We start from the raw sequence: 22,760 nt of genomic DNA, 5'->3' as shown, positions 1-22,760 counted from the left end.
AATAACATTTAGTCATAAAATAAATTACTTTATGGTATCAACCAAATTCACCTGAAGAACTACAAAGTAACAGGGAAATTGAGTAATTTCAAAGTGGAAAATACAGAGACAACTAAACAATTGGAAAGATTATCTCACCAGTTGGCACCTTATCTTTTGAAATTCCTCCTTCCTGGTATTGGTGATTCAATACCAATCAAAATAAAAAAGAAACATAATATTTTAACTTACTATAACCATGCATAGAACTGATCAGACACTTTTCTTATCTTGCAACCTCCAGGCTGGATTTTTCTTCCCTCCCTGTCTTTATTCAAAAGTCAGTGCCATGAGAGGGAAAGCCCTTCAGAACACACCTTGAACAATGCAGAAGGTCCCAATGCAGCAGGATCCTCAAGAGGAGAAGAATTGTTCCCTGAGAGGCCAATTCTACAAAGATCCAGCCCAAGAAGTCCATCTCAAAGGGACTCACATAGGAATCAATGCCAAAGTTATGGGTCAGGTCATATTTGATCTGGTTATAACAGAGTTCTATCAGTCCTTGACCCAAGCAGAATTGAGGGAAAATAGTGAAGACCCACTTGAGGACATCATAGATGTTCTGTAAATTCTGCAGAGAGAGAGAGAGAAATAAACAATCAAATTAAAAGCTATTCCTCTTTTTATAACATATCTATAACTTATTTTTTCCTTTGTTGGAACTGTGTCCCAGCTTTCCCTATCCCAACTATTCAAGGGCATCCTCAGACAGCCATGAAACTAAAAAAGCTTACTCTTCAGATTTCAGGTACAATGGTAATGCTCTCCTTTACTGCTTGGAACCCATGGCCTCTTTCTTCCTTTTCTCTCCTTTAAAAAGGGAATGTCTAGCATATGACTGTCTCGCCATTGCATTTTGGAAGCACATAACTTGTTTGGTTTCAAGGGCTCACAGTTAGAGACAAAATCACCTCAGGATGAAATATAACTTTCAGTATCATCCATATCTGATTCAGATGGTATTTATAAATGAAACTCTGGACTTTAGATGTTAGAGTGGATGCTGCAATGAGTTAAGACTTTGGGGTTGGTGAGATGAAATGAATGTAATTTGCATGTGACAAAGTTGTGAACCCTGGGAGCCCAAGAGCAGAATTTGATGGACTAAATTTCTGTGCTCCTCTCAAATTCCTATTTTGAAGTCATTGCCATCACTGTCAATGTGACAGTGTTAGAAGTGGGGCCTTTGAGAGGTAGTTTGGTGTAGATGAGGCCATAAGGGTGGATCTCTCAAAATGGAATTAATACCCTATGAAAAGAGGAAGAGACACCAATCTCTCTCTCTCTCTCTCCTCACCCTTTTAGGACACAATGAGAAGGTGACCATCTGAAAGTCAATTACAGGGTTCCAATGAAGAACCAAACCTAAAGCCACCTTGATCTTGGACTTCTCAATATCTAGAACTGTGAGAAATATGTGTTTACTGTATAAACTGTGTTTTTTGTTATAGCAATATGAGCCAACTAAGACACATGGATAATATTAGTAGTCACAAGATAACATGAATGTTTCAATGAGTTGGAAATATCAGTAACTGTGAATGTGAATATTTAAGCAATACACAAAATACCTAGTTAATTCTTAGCACACAATAAACATTATATATATATATATATATATATGTCATCATTATTAAATACAAAATTAAGTGGTGCTACAAGAACATTTATAAGTGAAGAGGTCAAAATGATCCCAGAGAAAACAAATCAAATAAGATAGGCTGTATATCTGAACACAATTTTAAAATAAAATATATCTAAAATTTTTTTTTAAATTTGTTATTTTATTTGTTTTAATTAGTTGTACATGACAGTAGAATGCATTTATACATTTTGATAGATCATACATAAAGAGTATAATCTCTCATTTTCTGATTATACATATTGCAGGATCACATTGGTCATGCAGTCATATGTGCATCTGAGGTAATAATGTCTGTTTCACTCTGTCATACATTCTGTTCTTGTCATCATTACCTGGTAAACATTAATTTTACTTTTGAATGAGATTAAAATTATTATATTGTTAAATCAATTGTCCACTAAATGCTTTTGGCAAATTATCATATGCTTTCAGCTTCATGTACTTTATCATATTTCACTCTCCCAATAAATATATAAGATACCAAAAGTTAAACTTAGTTATCAATGAAGAAACAGTCTCAAGAGGTGATTAATATATATGAGTCACACTGATTAGGGCCCAGAATTGATCCTGACCTTTCTAACCCAAAGAATAAGGTCTCTCCACTAAGGAGCATAGCCTTTGGAGAAAATTCACCAAAATGCTGGTCTGTTCAGTTGACCTTTATATTCAGTAAAGCTACCTGAAAGTATTTAACCCAGAAAGACCACATTAATTAGAACTACCAAAGTCCTGCAAATATAATGAAGAATTAGACTTGTATTTTACAGTCTTTCTCTCCTTGATCTAAACATGAACAATCTTATTTTATAAGGTAGGAAAAAATCATCACAATGTGTACATAGAATACACAATATATATTTCATATAATAAACATTAAAAATAAACTCACATAATTGTCAATGTATATTTCATACTAGAAAATGTACAGTTTTTCCCTTATAATGCAAACTTAACACTTGCTAGGCTAAATGTAGCCTTAAATAATGTGGTTTTGGGCTATAGCAAATTTAATAACAACTTCTTAAGGCATTTATTATCATACTATGATTTATTGCCTTTTGCATGTAGACATGAAGAAAGTACAAAAGCTTCATTTAATTCTCCCTTAGTTTTTCTTGACTGCCACTAGTTATAAATTTTGATCAGTCCTAAAGGAGCTTATTAATTCCACTTTTCATAAAACCGTATCCCTGGATCAATTAATGTACCACATGAAAGAATTTTATATTATTAGTGTTAGTATAGGAACAGCAGAATAGTGTAGCTTTTAACTCAGTAGGTAATTAAGGAAATGACATACTAATGGTGATGACTTTATACCTCATTTTAAGGAATTCACAACCGTCTCCATATAAGTATGAACAAAGAAATACGAACACTGAGTTAACAAAGAGTCCACACATATGAGGAGGATATATCTGCACAAATTCATGGATTAAGAATATACAGTCTTCCATTTAGGATATGTAGAGATTGATCACATGACCAGTACACCCAGAAACAAGCACCATTATTTCTAATTCCATCAACACCCTCCTGACTCCAACAGGAATCCTTACCAGTAGGACAGAGATATTCTAAACCTCCTTGAACTAGAAACTAAAAGCATCATTTTTATCAACTCTGATTTGATAACAATGCAAAAATATCTCATTAACACTATAGTTTATATGCATGGTGGTTAATATAATATCATGGTTTTGATATGTGATGTCCCCCTCAAAGCTCCTGTATTAGGTGAAATGATTGTGTTATGAGAGCTATAACCTAATCAGTCCATTCTAGTTTGGATGAGCTAAATTGTATATTAACTGTAGGGCAATGCTGGAGGAGCTGGGTTACTAGGGGGATACCCTGAAAGGATTCATTTCTCCTGCTGGCCCTTTCCCTTTCTGTCTTTGCTTCCTGGTTGCCAAGAACAGAACATTGTTCCTCTACCAAGCCCTTCCACCATGATGTTCTGCCTTACCTTGGCCCCAGAGCAATGGAGTCACCTGCCTGTGGACTAAATCTCTAAAAACCATGAGCTCAAAATGAACTTTTCTTCCTTTCAGTTCTTGTCAGGTATTTTGGTCAAACAACAAAAAACTGACTAACACATATGGGTTATACTAGCTTTTAAGACTGTCCTGAGAATCCAGCTGCTTTTCTTGTTTTTTTCTTAATTATTATTAAATCTGTAGAACATATTGTTCCATACTTACAAATGAATACTTTCATTAGAAATGAATATTTGAATAATGCTAAGTTTTTAAAGGAGACTATATCAAAATAAAGAACAAAGGAAAAGACATAAGAATATGTAGTAAAACTGTTCTTATTATTTATTAACAATTGATTTAGACTAACTTTTCTGCAAAAATAATCCCTATTAACTATTAATTTTTTTTAGGTAAGCAATGATGTTTATAATTGGAGGTAACAATGTGTTTCTACCTGCCATGCTGTTAGACTCTCATGGATGGAAATGTCCCTGGCTAAGTTTTTTCTGTAATCTTGTCCCCTAGAGTTGACCTGAATTCTGAGTTTCTTGCCATTGGGATTATTCACCTTGAATCTGATTTCTTTTTCACCCATAGTTCCCAGTATCCCTGAGGACATGTGTCATATTAAAGACTGATGGAGGTGGAGGGAGATTGTACTCTGCTTCTACTGAATTCAATATTCTCCTCAAGCTAAAACCAATTAATTGTTCTGCAAGCTTTCTATTTAAAGGCTTGACATATTAACACAGATTACTGTCAAACCAGATCTGTAAAAATCATTGAAATAGATCATTCCCCTCATTGAATGCGTAATGGATATTTACATACTTCACTGCTTCTGCACAAACATGAGGCACAATAATAAAAAATAATATTGGCCATCATTCAAGAGTCTGCTAAGTCTGATCCAGTCATGAGGAGTGTAACTGTCTGATCAGGTAGGCATCAATCCCTGTCTTATTGGGAATGAGACCGGCAGCACATCCTTCAACTGGGAGCTCTGTATCTTTCCCAAGTGATTCCCTCAACCCAAGCAATAGTCAAACCCTGGGAACAACTGAGAAATCAAAGCATGTGGGAACAGCAGGAAGCCAGAAGGAAACAGTGTGATCAGAGATGAGAAAAGAGTGCAGGAATGAAAAGGGTTAAAATATAGGATCAAAATGTAGTGCAGGTTCTGAAGTCTATTCCCATTGGTCACACATGGCTTGACAGATGACTTGAAACAGAGGCCAAGAGTGAGGACCAGATGGGATAGAAGGAGAATGGCAAAGAACAACTGGACTGTGCCTACAGAAAGGATTCAGCTTGACCTAGACACCCGTGTGGATATTTGGATGGTACCCTAAAAGTTCCTTCCTAATGGGAATGACCTAATGAAGAGAAGCATTTCCCTATTACTTAGTAGAACTTACTACGTTTCTGTCCTTTAGTAAAACTAAATTAGTTCTAGGGGATACTTGGGAGAAGGCAGAATCCCTCCAGATGTGTTATGACCTGAAAGTGTGGTCAGTTGCTGTGGCCCATCCTACACTGTAATGTCTGACCACTGCCATGGCAATATTGTGATGTGGCACTTACCTTTGCATTCACTCATTCATCATTACTCAGCAAATCACCACCTCAGAGAGATGCTGGGAAGGCAGCAGTGACCCTCTTCATAGAGTTGCCTTGGCTCTTGAAGTAGTAGCAACTGTGCATCTTTTGTTCAATTGTCACCAAGCCAGGGCATGACTTTTAAAATGCTGTAGGTGGGTTTTTCAATTAGAATGCATTTCTTTTTCTGAATTTTAAAGGCGATGGATACTAGAACATTTCCATTGACTTGCAGTAGGAAAAACAACAAAAGACCTATGCATCCCCATTCTCTTGTCACTCATGCCTTCAGAAATGTCACATTGCCACTAACTCACCTGGGCTTTGGAGATGGTGGCCAGGATCCGGGGCATGGTGGTCATCAGCATGGTGCATAGGCCAAAGATAAAGTTCAATGAGATGTAGGAGATGAAAGCCACATCTGAACTGGAGAATATTCTGGACATCAGATACATCCATGGAAGTGTTGCATATCTGAAAAACAGAGTGAAAATTTATGTTTATTCTCCTACATTTATTTTTATAATGACTGAATTATGGATGCAGTTTTATTGACCTGGTAGTGATTTTCTGCACATAGTTAACAAAAACACACTTCAAGTAATACATCTCATGGTTTCTAAAAGACAAAGTGCTCTTCCCAAGGCTTCTGAGGACCCTGAATATAATAGAAAGAGCACTGCTTGGGTTGGTTAGGGGCCAGGACCTTTCCCTTTCGGACCTGGGGTGAGTCAGCTGACATCCCCCACCAGCTCTTCCCCCAATGGAACACTTCTTTTTATGTGTCTCATCATTAAACTAGAAATAATGCTTATTTGTTACAGTGAGAACTGAAAGATAATCAGAATATAAAAAGCCACAGTGCTCTACATAAAAAATATGGCATAAAGATAAAAACTAAAAGTTTCAATTACACAGTACATTGCATGGTGAGCACTATGCTGTCACTTCCACAGTGCCCTCTAGTCCTCCACAAACACCCCAACAATGTGAAAGGTGGCACTCTGAGCATCCTTTTCCAGGTAGAGCAACCCAGAGTCAACACCTTGGTCAAACTTCCAGAGCTAATCACACATGAGTCTGGCATGGGGTTCATTTCTGCATGCACCAAAACTGAGTAGGAAGGGATACTGCTAAATACTAAGCACTGGAAGCAATCCCTGTGAGCTTCTGATGACATCTAGAACTAAAAATTCACCCATGCCCCTAAAATGAAATCTCTCATTTTCTTCTTTTTATTTATTTATTTATTTTTAACTCATAATCTTAAAACTGAGTTTCATTCATGGCCAGCTTCCTTCATTTTCCTTCTGTCACAGCAAAATGGTGTCACTGTGGTACACCCTACATTAAAGGAAACTGGCACTTTGAATGATAGCTCCAAATTTCAGCAGAGAAGCTACTTATTTTAAATCATAGTGTTTCCCATAAGATTCATATATCCATAGTCCCTGGGTGTTCTCCGTAAACTGAATGTAAACACATCACTGTTTCCTTATAGTGACTGTTTAACCTGAAATACTTCATTGCCTTTAATATCTAAGTTTTTCTTAATATGTTATCTAGTGAGACTGAAATGATGTGAGATGCTAGGGCCTCAAGATAACTATTATTTTAGTTATACTTACCTTTTCAAAGGAAAGCTATGATACTGGAATGGATTCCTGAGTTAAGAAATACATTCTCATATTTTGGAAAATGTTTGGAATATTATATATATAATCATATAGTATCTCAGAAACTTCACCCAATAGCAGTCTGCATCCTAATTTGGACATGTAGAAAATTATTTGAGCACGTGAAGGAGATAAGAGCCATAAAACAATTGTTCTGAAATAGTTGCTGTATAAAATAATTAAGTTAAAGCAAAATAACTACCAAAAGAAATAAACTGTTACTTCTCATTTCTTCAAATTGTCAATACTTCTGTCTGAAAAAAAGTACCACAGAGAAAAATCAACCCCTGCCCCCACTCAAATAGACCAGATACCCACTCCTTCTCCTTTATTGTCTCTTCTGGGGCAAAAATCAAGCGCTACGCCCTGATCTGACTTCATTGAGAAGCACATAAAATCACAGTGTTGAAAGTACTTTTGCAACTGACATATAAGCAATAGAAGCACGTGAGTTAAATTTGGGGGTAGCTTTTATTGCCATAAAATTTGTTCTGGGAGTGATCAAAAAATTGTCCTAACTTAAAACTACTGGTTCAAACTCTGTGTTATAGAACAACACGTAACAGATTGCTTTTCTTTTCCACATGACAGATTTTTTAATAACCGAAAATAACCATTTTGGTCAGCATATGTCTCCACTACAAAAGACCAGATCTCTCTTTGTTCCTTGAAAAACATGATATCCAGCCAGCTCTCTCTGTTAAATTTGGCAATGTGGGGTTTAGGGGAATAGGGGAAAGAGGCTCTGCACTGAGCATCTGATATGGTCAGCATGGCACAAAGCACTGCAGGATCACCACCCTCTTTGATCAGCATCTCTGCATTGGAGGATGGAATCTAAGAATGCCTCTCTCCAATCTACTGGAGGGACTAATCCTTGCCTGGAAGCTAGACCCCGCTCCACTGGAGATCTCTCAGAATCTGTACTTTGTTATTGTTACATAAGGTTTCCATACTGGGTTATGTCATTTAAATATTTGACAAGTAGATCAAAGCATTGTCTAAGAAAAGAGAGTAAGAGACAAAGACATGGTCTAAATGATGCCACCAGGGAGCTCCTATCGCTACATTAATGAGCAGCCTTTGAGTGTGGTTTTCAGCCAGTGATGATTCCACCACATCACTTTCTTTTTAAACTACATTTTCATTAGTTACCTTTTGAATATTTGGTTGAAATTAACATATTTGCAGCTCCAGTTCCCTTGCCTTTTTCATTTTTTAAGAGAAAAATTAAATGGACTATAGAACATAAATTATTTTGGGGGGAACCCTACCTTGGCTTTTCATAGTCCATGATATTTTATTAAAATATAATGTATCATTATAAGGGTTTTAGAATTTGCTGAAGCTTGGTGTACTGCTGAGTAGCTTTCTTGAATTTATGGCAGGGTACTGGTATCACATCCCCTCTTGAAAACTGACCCCTTCCCTACACTGTGTGAATTTCCCAAGACACCAAACAGGATTCTATGACTTCAACTTTGTAATCATTCGGCACTAAACATGCCCCCAATATGTTCTAGAGTTTCAATTATTTTATACAAGCTAGACTGTCTTTTATTTCAGAGAATTTTAGGTGGTTTTTTTCCTCTTTTTGATAACCCCCCCCCACACACACACACACACACACACCATAGTTTATCAAATTTTACTTGAAAATGAAAGAAAAAAATCAGGACTGGGCATTTGCATTTTGTTATCTGCTAGAGAATATCTATTCATTTATCCCAGCCCTTATTTTCAAAGATTCCAATTTATTGCATGGCTCTCCCTCATGCCTGAATGTGTTCTTAGGTTCCAGCTGATTCTGGGACTCAGCCTTCCTCGAGATTGTTCTTGGTCTTCTGGTACCTACAGGTCCTTATAGGGACAAGAGTGAGTCACCTCTGCTGCCCTCCTCATCCAGACATAGCTGGGGTGCACAGAAGATGCAGCTCTCCAGACTGAGGCTGTCTCTGCTACTTCACCCATAGTGGTGGGTCAATGGTTTCAGAGATTTGCATTGGGATAGCTGTGCTCTAGTGAGAACTAAGGACCTTTTAAATCTGAGTTACTCCATGACTAGATGCTACCCTGTGAACTCCTTTTCTATTGAGAGAGTCCAGATGGCAAACACAATCTGACTTATCTTTTGCATCTTCTTAGTCCTGCAAACCCAAGAATTCTGAACATTAAGTTTGTAATAGAAATTGTTTATCAACAGATCTGTGAGTTTCTAGAACTTCTTTAAAATATGTAATTCTATATATAGGGAGAATTCCTAACTTGGTGCAAATTCTTAAAGGAGTTAATAATCAAATTTATGGTTAGTAAAATTTTCTTTAAACATGCTTATAAGAGTTTCTAAACATTTGACTTTATATTTATCTTAATTTTTGAAATCTGAGCCTCTAAAATTCAAAATGATTTTATAGCAAAGTCCATTTTACTAACACTGTAAGAAGACACAATGACTTATCTACTCGATAGGATCAACAAAATGAAAATCAGACCATATACACATATAGTTCTTTATATATGAGCTCATAAATTTCAAATTGAATATAAAAAAACATGTCTACTAAAAGCATGTTTTATGGAAGAAGGCACAGTATCTCCAAAAGAGTAAAATAATTCCAACGGTAACAAAAATAGCTAAAATTAATTTAATTAGACTCTGTACCACTCATTATCCATACTATTTGCAGGAACTATCCAATTTAATCTTTATAGCAACAGAATTTGAGTTTTACAGGGAAGTACTGAGGCTTAGAGAGAAGAATTAATATTTCCAAGGCCACAGTATTAGAGTGTGGCAATATCAATATTCCTATTACAATTTCTTGGTCCTCCCACATTATCTTTCCACCTATCCATCCAACAATTCATTCATTGATCCATTCATCTGATAATGATGCATACTTCTTCAAATAAAACTCCATCACCTAATTTGATGTTCTGAAAAATCTCAAATCACTGATATAATAAGTATGTAAAAATTATTTTAGTTAAAATCTTAGGTTTAAATTAAAGCTGAATATTTTGTTTCAAAACAGGGTTGAATTACAATAAAGTAAGTATATTAATTATTTCCCTACAAGACAGTATTTCTTACATACCTAGCCTGTAAGTAAATATGTATGCTGGCCACATAAGACATACATTTCTGATACCAGATAGGCATAACTTGGGGTCCACTAGTAATGAGCCTGATTAGTATCTATGTGAGAAATTTGTACAATGACTTGCTATTTGTGCTATTTTTCCTCTGAGAAAAAAGTTCGAAGTCAGGCAAAACATTTCCCAACTACTGACATTATAGGAGAGGGAAATATATGCCAGACAGAGCTTCACAAGAGAATCTCCTCAAATGCAATTTCAGAGCTAACTGGATTATGTATTTGAGACCACGATTAATGTCAAAGTGAGAATAACAGAGAATCCATTTCCCATTGCACGAGTTTGTCAAACAGCTTGAGGGCCTTTCTGAGACAGGGCCAATGCCATCTTCATTATGACCGTGTCACCTTTCCTCCCTCCACGGGGCATTCATCATCTTGCTCAAGCTTGTTTGTTCAGTGTCCCTTTGTAGAAGCAACATAATTGCTCAGGAGGAGAGAAAATCATGAAGCCAACAGCAGGTTCAAAGCCATCCTGAGGGTTTTCTCTTTCAGAAAACAAACCATAATTTTGCAGCAGCGTTTCTCATCACATACCCGAAAAGTGCCAGCAGGAGGGCTGTGGCCGCCAAGTTCTCACGGAAAGTGAAAGCTGTTAACTGGAAGGCGGTAATAATGGCGACACACAGGCAGACAGAAACCAAGTAAAAGAGCTGAGAAAATAAAAAGAAAAAAGGGGGACATGTTGCATCAGATGGTCATGTTATATGTATCACTATCTACCTACCTCCAATGTTCCTGTGAAATTCTGCTGAAACATAGCTCCCATTTCACACATTACAAGACTTACTGAATAATTTGTCCTGGAGAGTCAGGAGAGTCACTGTTATGGGCTGAGTTATATTCCCCCAGAATTCAACTGTTGAACACCCAGGACTTCTGAATGTGACTGACTTCAGAGGCAGAACTTCAAAGAAGGGATTTTGTTCACATGTGAAGCCTGGTCCCATGTGTGCCCTTATAAGAAGTGGAAATCAGCACACAGATACACAGAGGGATGAACCCACGAGGACACAAGAAGATGCCATCCTCAAGCCAAGGATAGAGGCCTCAGAGAAGCCAACCCTGCTTCTTTCAGACTTCCAGACTCCAGGACTGTGAGAAGATAAATTTCTAAGTGCTCAGTCTATGGTATTTTGGAGTATGGCAGCCCTAGCAGCCTGGCAGAGTCAGTTCTACCCACCTCCTTTTGGAAAAGTCAAGGAATCTAGTCACCCTCCAAAAAACATGGCTCTACCCACATGTGGAACAAAGAGCAGACACCTTATTCTGTGAGGTACTCCCACAGGACAATAACCAGGGCACTTCTTGGGAGCTCTCAATACCCAGAACCTATTCTTTGGAGTCCTCTGACTGGAGAGCTCTTCTCATTGTCACCCATGGGGCTAATTCCCACTTACTTTTCAGATCTCAGCTTAAATTTTACTTCCCCCTTTGACCTCCCAATTTAAAGTTATCCTCCTCCCTTTGCCCTCTTTCATTTTCTCAATTAATCTATCTATGAGCCCCTACATCTGGTGCCTTTCTTTAGTGCTTTTCTCCTTCTTCCCATTAAACTATAAGCTCTATGAGAGGAGACATTCTCTAAATTATTCATGGCTTTAGGACCAACAATTATGTCCACCTGGGTGACTAAAATAGCCTACCATAGCCTGAGTGGCTGATAAATAACAGAAATTTACTGCTCACAGTTCTGCAAGCTGGGAAGCTCAAATTCATGGCATCAACAGATTCGTTTTTTGGTGGGGGCCCACCCACATTCTGCTTCATAAATGGTGCATTTTCACTGTGTTTTCACATGGTAAAACTATAAAGAGATTTCTCTGAGGTTCTTTCATAAAGGCACCAATCCATTCCAGAGGGCTCCACCTGCATGACTAATCACCTCTCAAGGTCCCACCTCCTAATACGATTACATTGGCTATTAGATTTGAAAGTTGAATTTTGGGGTGACGTAAATATCCAGACATACTTTGACACATAGAAGGTCCTCAAAAATATTCATTTAATGAGTCATCAAATAGAACAATCAGGGAATGAATGCATAAAGGTAAAAGAAAGAGTAAACCAAGATATAATAAATCTTCCCTGTCCTGAAACTCCAAGGATGTTTGCATCATAGGTGAATAAGAGCCACACTAAGTGTGAGGAATAAAGAGATTGTCAATTAAAGAAGTCGGAAAGGGAAAATCCTAGGGTTTGGTAAACTTTGGATGCTCTCTGGGGTCCTGGTCCTATGACTGGGTGCATCTTCCCTTTCTCTGGGCATGGTGAGTCCATTAAACACCATGAATGGGAGATATGGGGCAGGAAAGTGACTCCTGGCTATTTGTTTTGTGGTACTAAAACAAATTGAACAGGAGGTAAAATCAGGCACCAAAATGCTTGCACTGTAGCAACCAGATGTATGATCTTGGATGAATTACTTCCTCTCTCCTGCTTTCAAGCACTCCTTGGTACAGATGAGGGCATCCCAGCACCAGCATTATTCAGTCTTGTTTGAGATTCATAAATCACCCTGAGTGCCAACTAAAAGCAGACCTTGAAGACCTATCCACACCTAGAGAACACAATCTTGCAAGATAGGCCCTTAGGAATATAGGGAAGGGTCCAGATAATTACTGTCACAGGTAGGTTTGGGGAAAATCAAGATCAAGGTGAGGTAACTTAGGTGTGACCCGCATAAACTGTACTCTTAAAAACTCTAAGTTATATGATCAAAAAGAAACAAATCTGCTAAATTCTAAGCCAGCTCAACGGAATAATCATTACATAAGAGCAATATGTTAATGCATCAGAATCTGCACAAAATGTAATACAGCTGGTGTAGAACCTAGTGAAGGGCAATTACTCAGCAAATGTTAAGCTTGTCCTGCCTTCCGCTAACATAAAATTTCCCCAAATCATAGGATGAGTCCTATTTACGAAGGTATGAGGACAAAATTATCACATTGTTCTAAAAAGGGCAGGCCCACTGTGTAACAATGAAAGTGACTATTGACCATCAAAGAGCACTTCTATCATAGAAGATGCACCTTCTGAAGCAAGATAAATGTCTTGGACTCTAGGGAACAGCTCAACAATGCATCTGTTATTGTCTTTTGCAAGACTGCAGACAATGATCTGACAGTTTTCTAGTGGTGAACTGAATTCCTACAAGAAATACTAATATCTGCTGTATAAATGAGGGAATGAAGCTCACACCTCCGTGGGGGGTGCTTTTAAGCATGCAGATGACAGATCTTTTCTAATTATTTATTAATTACCCCATCACCCACCCTTTCAAAATAGCATATTTAAGGTAATTATTTATTCATTTCCCTAATAAGAAACTTTGCATTTCTGGTCAAGCTCTTCATTTCCCAGTCTGATTCCAGCCTGAGTCTTTGCCATATGAAGCAATCCTAAATGATAGATAATGACCAGTAAAGGTGACTTGACCTGGAATGCTGTCACCAATAAAATGATCCCTCCTTTTGTAGACAGTCCTCACTGACAAAGGCTTCCTGTTCCTCACCCTCACACACACACACACATTAAACAGATCACTAGTATAGAGGCCAACAGGATCGCATCCCAAATCCTACCATGTCATACAGGAAATGAGTGAACCAGTAGGTCCTGTAGCCAAGGCCACTTATGTGCTGCAACCTCTTGGCACCGGTCACCCTGTCCCTCACCACAGAGCTGCCAATGGATGCAGACAGGATAGAGAATCCCAGCACAATGCAGAGGGCAACACCACACTGCCGGATGCTCTCCAAGCTGTAGGCAAAAAATAAATAAATAAATAAATAAAAAAGCTTGTTGGATTTAGAGGAAGAAGAGGGGTCTTCTTTCTATTAAAAATCAGGGATGATATCAGCCAGGCAGAATAGCTAAATATAAGAATTCTCTCATTAAATCCCCTTGACCACTTTTAGAGACATAGATTATTGCTCAGAATTTATAAGACATAACTGAGGAGCACAAAGTTGGGGGGCAATTTCACATGAAAGACAACCCCAGAATGGCATTCAAAATACAGTGTGGACTTTGCCCATATTGGGATTCTTTGTTCTACAGCAGCATCTGCCAATCAGGGATATTCACGACAGTGCTACATCTTACAGGCCCATCTCCAAATTTAGTTGCTTAAAATACCAAAACAATGTTGTGAATGGTCAAGGTGCTATTGTAATCACACACGGTACACTTGGCCATATTTTTCAACTGGAAAATGACTCATGTTCTTTTGTCCAGACAAGTGCTGCCTCGTTTCCTCTGTTCCACCTCTGGGAACAGCAGTGCACAAATGGTCTTTCAGGTGTCCAACATAATGAAACATTTCACCACCAAACATCCACTGGGCCATGCCTTCTTTTCCAATATGTCTTGTTCTATAAAAGATGTCAACTAGCCCACTCCTGGAACTCTAGGCAGGTGTCAGAGACTGTTAAAGGTAGAATCCTAAAAATCAGTACATGAATGAGAAGATAAACTGCAACTCATCGTTCCTGTGATGGTAATGATTTGAGGAGAGAATGCCAATTAAGCATATTGCATTCTCACCTTGGTAGGTCAGAGCAAGTGCATAAATAGTATTTGTTATCAATTTTTAAATAAAAGTTTGTCAAACAATATGGAAAGGGAGATGGAAAAAAGAGAGAAGATGGGCAGAACTATATTTAATAGTAAGACAGAGGAAACTAACACTTAATTTTCTACCCAAAAAAGCTGGAGCTTTAACACCTGCCCCCCCCCACACACACACATGATGCCCCATTGGGACTGTGAGGAAAGTCTTACATGAAAAATATCCAGGGAGACACTGTTATATAAACATATCAGAATGCCACATTTATGATTTTAAACCAAAAAAGTGTCTTGGAAGATGTGCAGTCCCATAAGCTGTGGGAAACACATCCCCTTAGGATGACTTCTGCTTAGAAATACAGCTGCATGATATTCTCATCCATTTTAAGCTGAAAGAGATGATCCTTTTCATAATCACTTTCCTCCCAGTCCCTGTGCCACTAACTATATATGTCAACTTCTCTCCCAACAAATGTCAAAAATGGATCGAAATCACCACTGAGAGACTCAAAGATGTTTTTTCATACTTGGGGTCCTCCCAGCATTCCTTCAACTCACATCTTGTCTTCATTCAGCAAGGCTCCTCCATACGGGTGGCTGTAGAGTGTAATTCCTGTGAACAACATATTGAAAAGTGAATCTTCTGCTGCATGGTGACACACAGACCACTTCCAATTCACACGGAGTCTCCTTGTCCACAAGACATCTGCTGTATGCTTTACCCAGGCCTCCGTTCATTAGCAGTAACAAATGGCAAATTCTGTCATATAATTCAGCTAGTGCGTGCTGGGATTTTTGCTGTAGCTGCCCTTGTTAAACATAACTAGGAAGAAGTATAAATGAATTATATGCCAGATACTATGCTCATGTTATATTTTATTCTTAAATGTCATATGTATCTCAGTACTAAAGGAATATACCATTCATATTTTATGGTGAGGAAACAGACTCAGGCTAAATAACGATATTCTGAAGGAGCCATCTGATAGAAACCAGGCTGATATTCAATTCACTTCTAGATCAAGCCAGGTCTAGACAGATAGAAAACTTGAGTATTTCCTTTTCCTTGGTGCAATTTTTATTTTAGAGTTGTCCTTGGCTTTGTTTACTTCCTCAGGCTTATACATTAGTGCAATGCCAGCAGCCAATGTAGAGAAACTGCCATAAAGTTATCGAGTAAAAGGATTTCATTTAAAAAGTTGTTCATAATATCACACAGCAGGGTCTCCCTCCTCTAGCAAATCCCAGTCGATACTGTATCAAGAACTCCATAACTTCAGGCAAATGGTTTGTGTTTCATCTTAAAGACACTGTGAACTATAAGAGTAATTGGGCTTCCTTTTTCTAATTGGTTGCTTTAAATGTTTGTAGATAAATTGTGGCTTGAATGTGGAAGCCAATACAGTAAACACAAAATCCTTGCTCTATTTCATGTAGTAACTTCTGTATTTTTCTTCTCCTTTGGATTCACTTTTAATTTATCCTATTGCCTATATATTCTGCATTCCCTTAAGGAGGGGACATCAAATTCTTACTTAAACAACCACTGGGTATAAGTAAAAATAAACAAATTAAAAGGAACACTTAGAACAGACCAAAGCACTCCAAATTCCCAACAGTTTTGCCCCCAGACATCTTGACTTCTGTCTGTTTGCCACCTGCTCCCCTCTTCAAGTTGACCTGCCTTTTTATTTCCTCCACTGTGGACTCAGCCATGCACTGAAGAAAGCTCTGAATCATAGCAGAAAGAGCAATGGGAACTATTCATTCAGCAAGTCTCCTGTATAGTTTTCTAGAACAAGTTTCATGGTTATAAATTAATATTGTGCAGATATGCTGCCCTGGCTCCCAGTGGGTGGGTCCAAATGTCTGCTGTGTGGATTCCTAGATCATCACAAACAGCTGCATGGAGAGGACTCCTTGCCTGTCGGGACTAGTAACATCCCCCAGTCTTCCTCTTCTCTGCCTATCTTTCACTTAGGGTGATTTCTGGCCTCACTCTTTACAGTATTTTCCAGCTACCATGCTTTTAAGTTAAAGGACTGACTCATAGGCAGCAAGCCTTTCACTTGGTGAGGAGTCTGACAGAGACCAATCCTACTAGGTGGTCATACAAAAGTCAGCAGACCTTAGAAGTGCTCACACAAAAGGAGATCCTGCCAGGCGCAGCAGGTGTCCCTCTGGGTGCAGCAGGCAGGGGGAGTATTTTTGCAATGTTGCATGGTATTCCAGAGTCTGCATATGAATGAGAGTACTCTAGATTTTACAGAGAACTCAAGTGTGGTTAGCCAATGAAGGTCTGGAAATCATATTATTTTAGAAACATAGGAGAATATTGGAATTATTAAACTAGAAAATACATACATACACATATATCTGTGACAAAAGGAAACTTGGAAATGTCTTCAGAGAGCTAAAGCATCATCATATGTCAGAGGAAACAGAGCTAGTATAATATTTTGAAAGAAGTGGGTCCAAAGGGGAAAATTTTTTAAAATATAGCAAAAGATAAGATTAGAGGATGGGAAGCTCAAATCCTGGGGAAAGGAAAGGGTTGGATTTTGAATTCAGTCATGCAGCCAATAATTTACTCAATTATAATGCAACCCCAGTCAGAACTCTGAAAATGAAGGCTCAGTCGAGGTCAGGTTGGTGAATGCCTGGATTTCCTGGGAGAAAGACATGCCCAGATTCCATTAATAGAGGGTATAGAAGCTCTGTACTCTTTCCAGAACTTTTGCCTTATGCATCTTTCCATTTTGCCTGTTCCTCTTGATTTGCATCTTTAAAATAAAACTGTTATTGTAAGTTTATTATCTCTTTAAATTCTATGAATTATTCTAACACATAATCAAATCTGATGAAGTCATGGGCTCTCCATATTTATAGCCAACCAGTCAGAAGTGCAGATGGTCTCAGGACCCTTGAAGTGTAGCTGGCATCCAAAGAAACAGCAGTCTTTTTGGGCATCACACCCTTTGGGTTTAACAGGTATGACTGAGTAAATGGCTACAGGACTGAATTTAAGATTCAGTCCTTTCTCATCTTCCAGGGGTAGGACTGACCCAACATCCCCACCTTTCATCATATGCTTATTATATTTTTGAATCTGCCTCCTTGGATATCTCCAAATCATCATTGACCTTGACTGCTAGAGTCTGTGATAATTCCAGATGTTCAGTGGCAGAACTGAATTGCAGTGTATCCAGCAAGGAATTGAACAGAACACCCTCCATAGCTGGATGCTTCTCCTCACATAGCAGAAATGTGGACCTGGCCAGAAGACTCCTTCTGTGCCCTTTGCACCCCACCTCCTCATGTTCCCCTTGGGTCTTCTCAAGCCTGCCTTGAGCATCATGAATATATCCTATACATCTCCTCACATGCTGCAGTCATGTGAAGTCCAAAGCAATCTTCATCAGCCTAGGGATGTTTACCTCATTCCCACCTCTGAACTTCCCCATCATCCCCTGCTCTTGGTCACCCAGACTCGAAAGTAAAAGACTCCTCATCTGTCCAGTCTTCTTTCACCCCACATGTTTTAGAGGTTTCCAGTTCTGTCACTTCCTCCTCACCTCCACTGCACAACACCCCTACCTGGACAGCCCTAATTTATATCACCTTTCAGCTAGCCTCTCCCCAAGTTCATCATCCACTTCCTTCTCAGCAGCCCTAGAGAATTTCCAAGAAGTAGTAGAAATAAACATATTCTTTAGACACAAATGTCCCTTACAATCAAATCCCAAACTCTTATGTTATTATTCTCCCACTGATCGCTTTAGTAAAACTGGATTACTACCACTTTGGTAATTGGCAATTGTAGGCATGTTTACCTTTTCCTTAAACTTTTTTTATATTTTCTACACAAGTAACATCTGACTCCAATCTCATGTTTTTTTGTTTATTTTTTATTTGTTCTAATTAGTTGTACATGAGAGTAGAATGCATTTATACATTCTGATAGATCATATATAAGTGAAATGTAATTTCTCATTTTTCTGATTGTACATATTGTAGGATCACATCGATCATGCAGTCTTATATGCATATAAAATAATAATGCCTGTTTCAGTCTACCATCCTTCCTACCTCCATACCCTTTCCCCTCCCTCACTCCCCTCTATCTAATATAAAGTAACTCTAATCTTCCTTAGTGCACCCTCCCGACACACTTATTGTGAATTAGCATCCGCATATCAGAGAAAACATTTGGCCTTTGGTTTTCTGGGTTTGAATTACTTTGCTTAGGGTGATATTCTCCACCTCTGCCCAGTTACCAGCAAATGCCATAATTTTATTCTTCTTCAAAGCTAAGCAATATTCCATTGTGTGTGTGTGTATATATATCACATTTTCTTTATCCATTCATCTGTTGAAAGGTACCTAGGTTGGTTCCATAGTTTAGCTATTGTGAGTTGAGCTTCTATAAACATTGATTGACTGCGTCGCTGTAGTATGCTGATTTTAAGTCTCTAGGTAAAAATCGAGGAGTGGAATGGAATAGCTGGGTCAAATGGTGGTTCCACTCCAAGTTTTCTGAGAAATCTCCATACTGCTTTCCAAAATGGTTGCACCATTTTGCATTCCCATCAGCAATGTATGAGTATACCATTTCCCTGACATCCTTGCCAATAATTCATGTATGTTTTATGAATTGAACTTCCTTTATAAAAAATCAAATGTTTTCCATCTTTCTGAAAAATACTTTTAGGTGTAGATAGACATAAAACCTTTTTATTAATTTATATTTTATGTGGTGCTAAAGATTAAACCCAGTGCCTCATACATCATAGACAAGCACTCTACCACTGAGCTAAAATCCCATCGCTTCTTTCAACCTTTATTGAAGTACAGCTGACAAATAAAAAATATATAAAGACTGACCTCAACTGACAGTGGCTTAACTTTCAATTCTTTAACTTTACAACAGTGTAAAAGTAATATGCCTACTTCATACTTCAGTGTAAATCACACTTCAAATTTTAAATTTCAATCTTTCCTGAACTAATGAGGTACAGTATGATCCTCTTTCATGATGCTGGGCAGTGACAGAGAACCTCAACTCAGTCAACCACACAATCACAAGAGAAACAACTAATCCTTTACAGTGTACTATAATGCAATGTTATGATATTTAGTAGACTAGTTGTATCATATGCATTTCCCACTTAACAACATTTTCAACTTACAATGGGTTTATCAGGATATGACTTCATCACTAAGTCAAAGAGAATATATGTTTAAAGTGCACAATGTGATGTTTTAATGTATGTATACATTGCAAAATGATTTTTGTAGTCAAGCTATTACCATAGCCACTGCCTCTTATACACTGCTGGTAGGAATGCAAATTAGTATAGCCATCATGAAAAACAATACAGAGGTGTCCCCCAAAATTAAAAGTAGAACTACCACATGATCCATCAATCCTACCAAAGGACTGATGAAATTATATCCAATGGAAATAAAATCATTTCTATACTACCATGTTCAATGTAGCATTATCCACAGGGCCAAGATGTATAGGCAACCCAAGTGATGAATGGATACAGATAACATGGAATATATAGGTAGAGAAAACATGGTATATGTAAAAGTAGATTTGTACATATGCATACACATACATTTGTGTATATAAACATACATACACATGGGAATATTATTCAATATTTTTAAATGAAATATGGATGAAAGGAGGACACTGTGCACAGTAAAATAAGCCAGAAACAGAAGGACAAATACTGCATGATCCCACTCAAGTGGGATTTTAAAAAGTCAAACTCATTAAAACAGAAAGTAAAAGAACATACACCATGGTGACTATAGTCAATAACACTGTATTGATTAATTGAAACCAGTGACAGTAGATCTTCAGTCTTCTTACCACTGCCCATACACACACATGAAAGATGAATAAAATTGGCTGGAGTACAAGATGGGGAGAAAAGTAAGGGAAATGTGGCTCTCAAACACCGTTTATGCCCTGATTAACTTGTGAGCAGAGAAAGGAGCTGATATTCAAAAGTACAAAGATATCTCTCCTTATTCATGGGTTCCACATATGAAGTTTCAATTAACCGTGACTCAAAAATATTTAGGAAAGATGTATCTGAACTAAACACATGCAGACTTTTTCCTCGTCATTATTCCCTAAAATAGTACAATATAAGAACCACTCATATAATATTTACAATGCATTAGCTATTATAAGTAAACTTGAGAAATGATTTAGGCATGGGAGGATGGGCCTCAGTATATGCAGATGCTACACCATTGCCATTTTATCTAAAGGACTTGAGCATCGGCAGAGTTTGGTACCCATGGTGGATCCTGGAACCAATCCTCCACAGCTGCTAACAAACAACTACAAAATTTAACCTGTCATGCATTGTATGCTATTTAGGAAATTGGGCTGTGTTCATATAAATTCTTCTAAAGCTACTCTATCATATCAGTATCATTACACCCTTTTCAGAGAGGTGCCTGAAGTAAAGGTATTCAAGGAGCTTTCCAGAGTCTGACACTATGACAGGCTAGGATTCAAACCTGGGGCTGCAGACTGACTACAACCCAGCTTTCTACTAGCATGTATGCACCACTCTTCAACACATATCCATACAGTGGCAAGGAGACATGCTGGAGGTCAAATGCCTCTACCCAGCCATTCTGCAGTGAAAAGCTACAAATATTTTGTGGAGCACTCAATAAAAAAATTTTAATCTACCAAGGCTGAATCTTTATTTGACCAGGTTGCATAGATATCTTTTCTTACTTTAGACCATTAAAGCCATTGTTGAAACACTGAAAACAGGGCTGTAATATTTGCGTTTTATGCCCTCATTCCTCTGTTATGAATTTATTGTCCTTCAGTATAGCACATTTCCTGGATTTGTCATTTTTTAGAGTTTTAATCTAGGAGGCGAGAGTACATCTGGTCTCCCATCTCTCTGGCAGAATGATTGACTGCTCCTGTGGATAGTAATTCCCTAACATGCCAGACCCTACCCTAGATGTTTTCATAATACATTTTCTCATTCAGTAACCTGATGATGAAATTCTGTTTAAAAGACAGTGTAATGTGTATGTATTCCTTTGCAAGTCAGCTTAGGGTATTCTAGAATGGTGGATTTCTATGGGAAAAGGGAACTCTATGGAATTGTCTGGCTTGGGCATACTAGAAGCAGCAATAGCAACAGGAACAGGAGTGTGGTATTTTCAGGAGTGCAAAACTGCTCCTGACATCTGAAAAGCACAGGTCCCTACTTCTCTCATCAATTCACTAAGCAATGTAAAGGGCAGTGAGAACAGAGCATCCACACTCAGAGCTACAACTGGGACCAACAAGATGCATGGCAAAAAACAGGAAACCTTAGCGATGGCATAGAGAGCAGCTGATAGAGTTCATAAACTGAGCTTCAGTAAGGTCCCACTAATGACAGCATCCTGCCCCCCTTTCCCGTCTTTTGCACATGGAGATAAGGGTCCATGGACTCTGCTTCCACCTGGGTCTTAGAAGTATGAAGCTGCTGGTAAACTCTTCAAATTGCTACCTATAGGGGATCCTACTGGTCTTCCTGTTCTGTACTTGGTGCTCATGTCAGAACGGATATAGAAAAACATGCTGATATTGTTCTAGCTTATGTGATAGAAATCTGGGCACTAGACATTAACTAACTGAGTTTTATCAGTGATCAAATAAAGATTTGATACTTTTTCTTTAACATGACTGAAAATTCATTTAACAAGCATCTCTCGAGCCCCCAATACCAGAGTGCACTGATGCAGCAGATGAGCAAGCCTTCCCTGGAGCTCAATATCCACCAATGGCGACAGCCCACTTATGAGACTATAAACATGGTTAAAGGACCCTATAAGGTAGCAAAAGAGGTTATTTGATAACCTGTAAGTTCACCAAGCAGAGCGTGTTCCATGAAACAGGGTGGAGAGGGAGTCACACTGCTTCTCAGGAAATGGTCGATTCTAAAGATGTGTGTGAACACTCATGTGTGCAACAAAAGCACGTTTTACAGGACTGGGCTGTGGGCTACAGAGGCAGGACTGATGGGGCAGATAGATAAATATA

The 22,760-nt window shown here is 38.2% G+C and overlaps 1 protein-coding gene across 1 annotated transcript in view; it reads right to left on the bottom strand.

Moving 5' to 3' along the window:
- ABCA13 (ATP binding cassette subfamily A member 13) overlaps nt 1-22,760 on the bottom strand; it is a gene marked incomplete at its 5' end in the record, with an annotated part of 484,952 nt that overhangs the window by 125,382 nt on the left and 336,810 nt on the right. Inside the window, 5 exon segments of the mRNA XM_079150399.1 lie at nt 357-610; nt 5,586-5,742; nt 10,640-10,755; nt 13,690-13,867; nt 15,236-15,290. Coding sequence (XP_079006525.1) covers nt 357-610; nt 5,586-5,742; nt 10,640-10,755; nt 13,690-13,867; nt 15,236-15,290 — 760 coding nt within the window.

The sequence above is a fragment of the Sciurus vulgaris genome (assembly GCF_902686455.1).
Source record: "Sciurus vulgaris genome assembly, chromosome: 8".
NCBI lineage: Eukaryota > Metazoa > Chordata > Mammalia > Rodentia > Sciuridae > Sciurus > Sciurus vulgaris.
The sequence above is the reverse complement of the archived record's forward strand: the minus strand, read 5'-3'. Positions and strand labels throughout refer to the sequence as shown.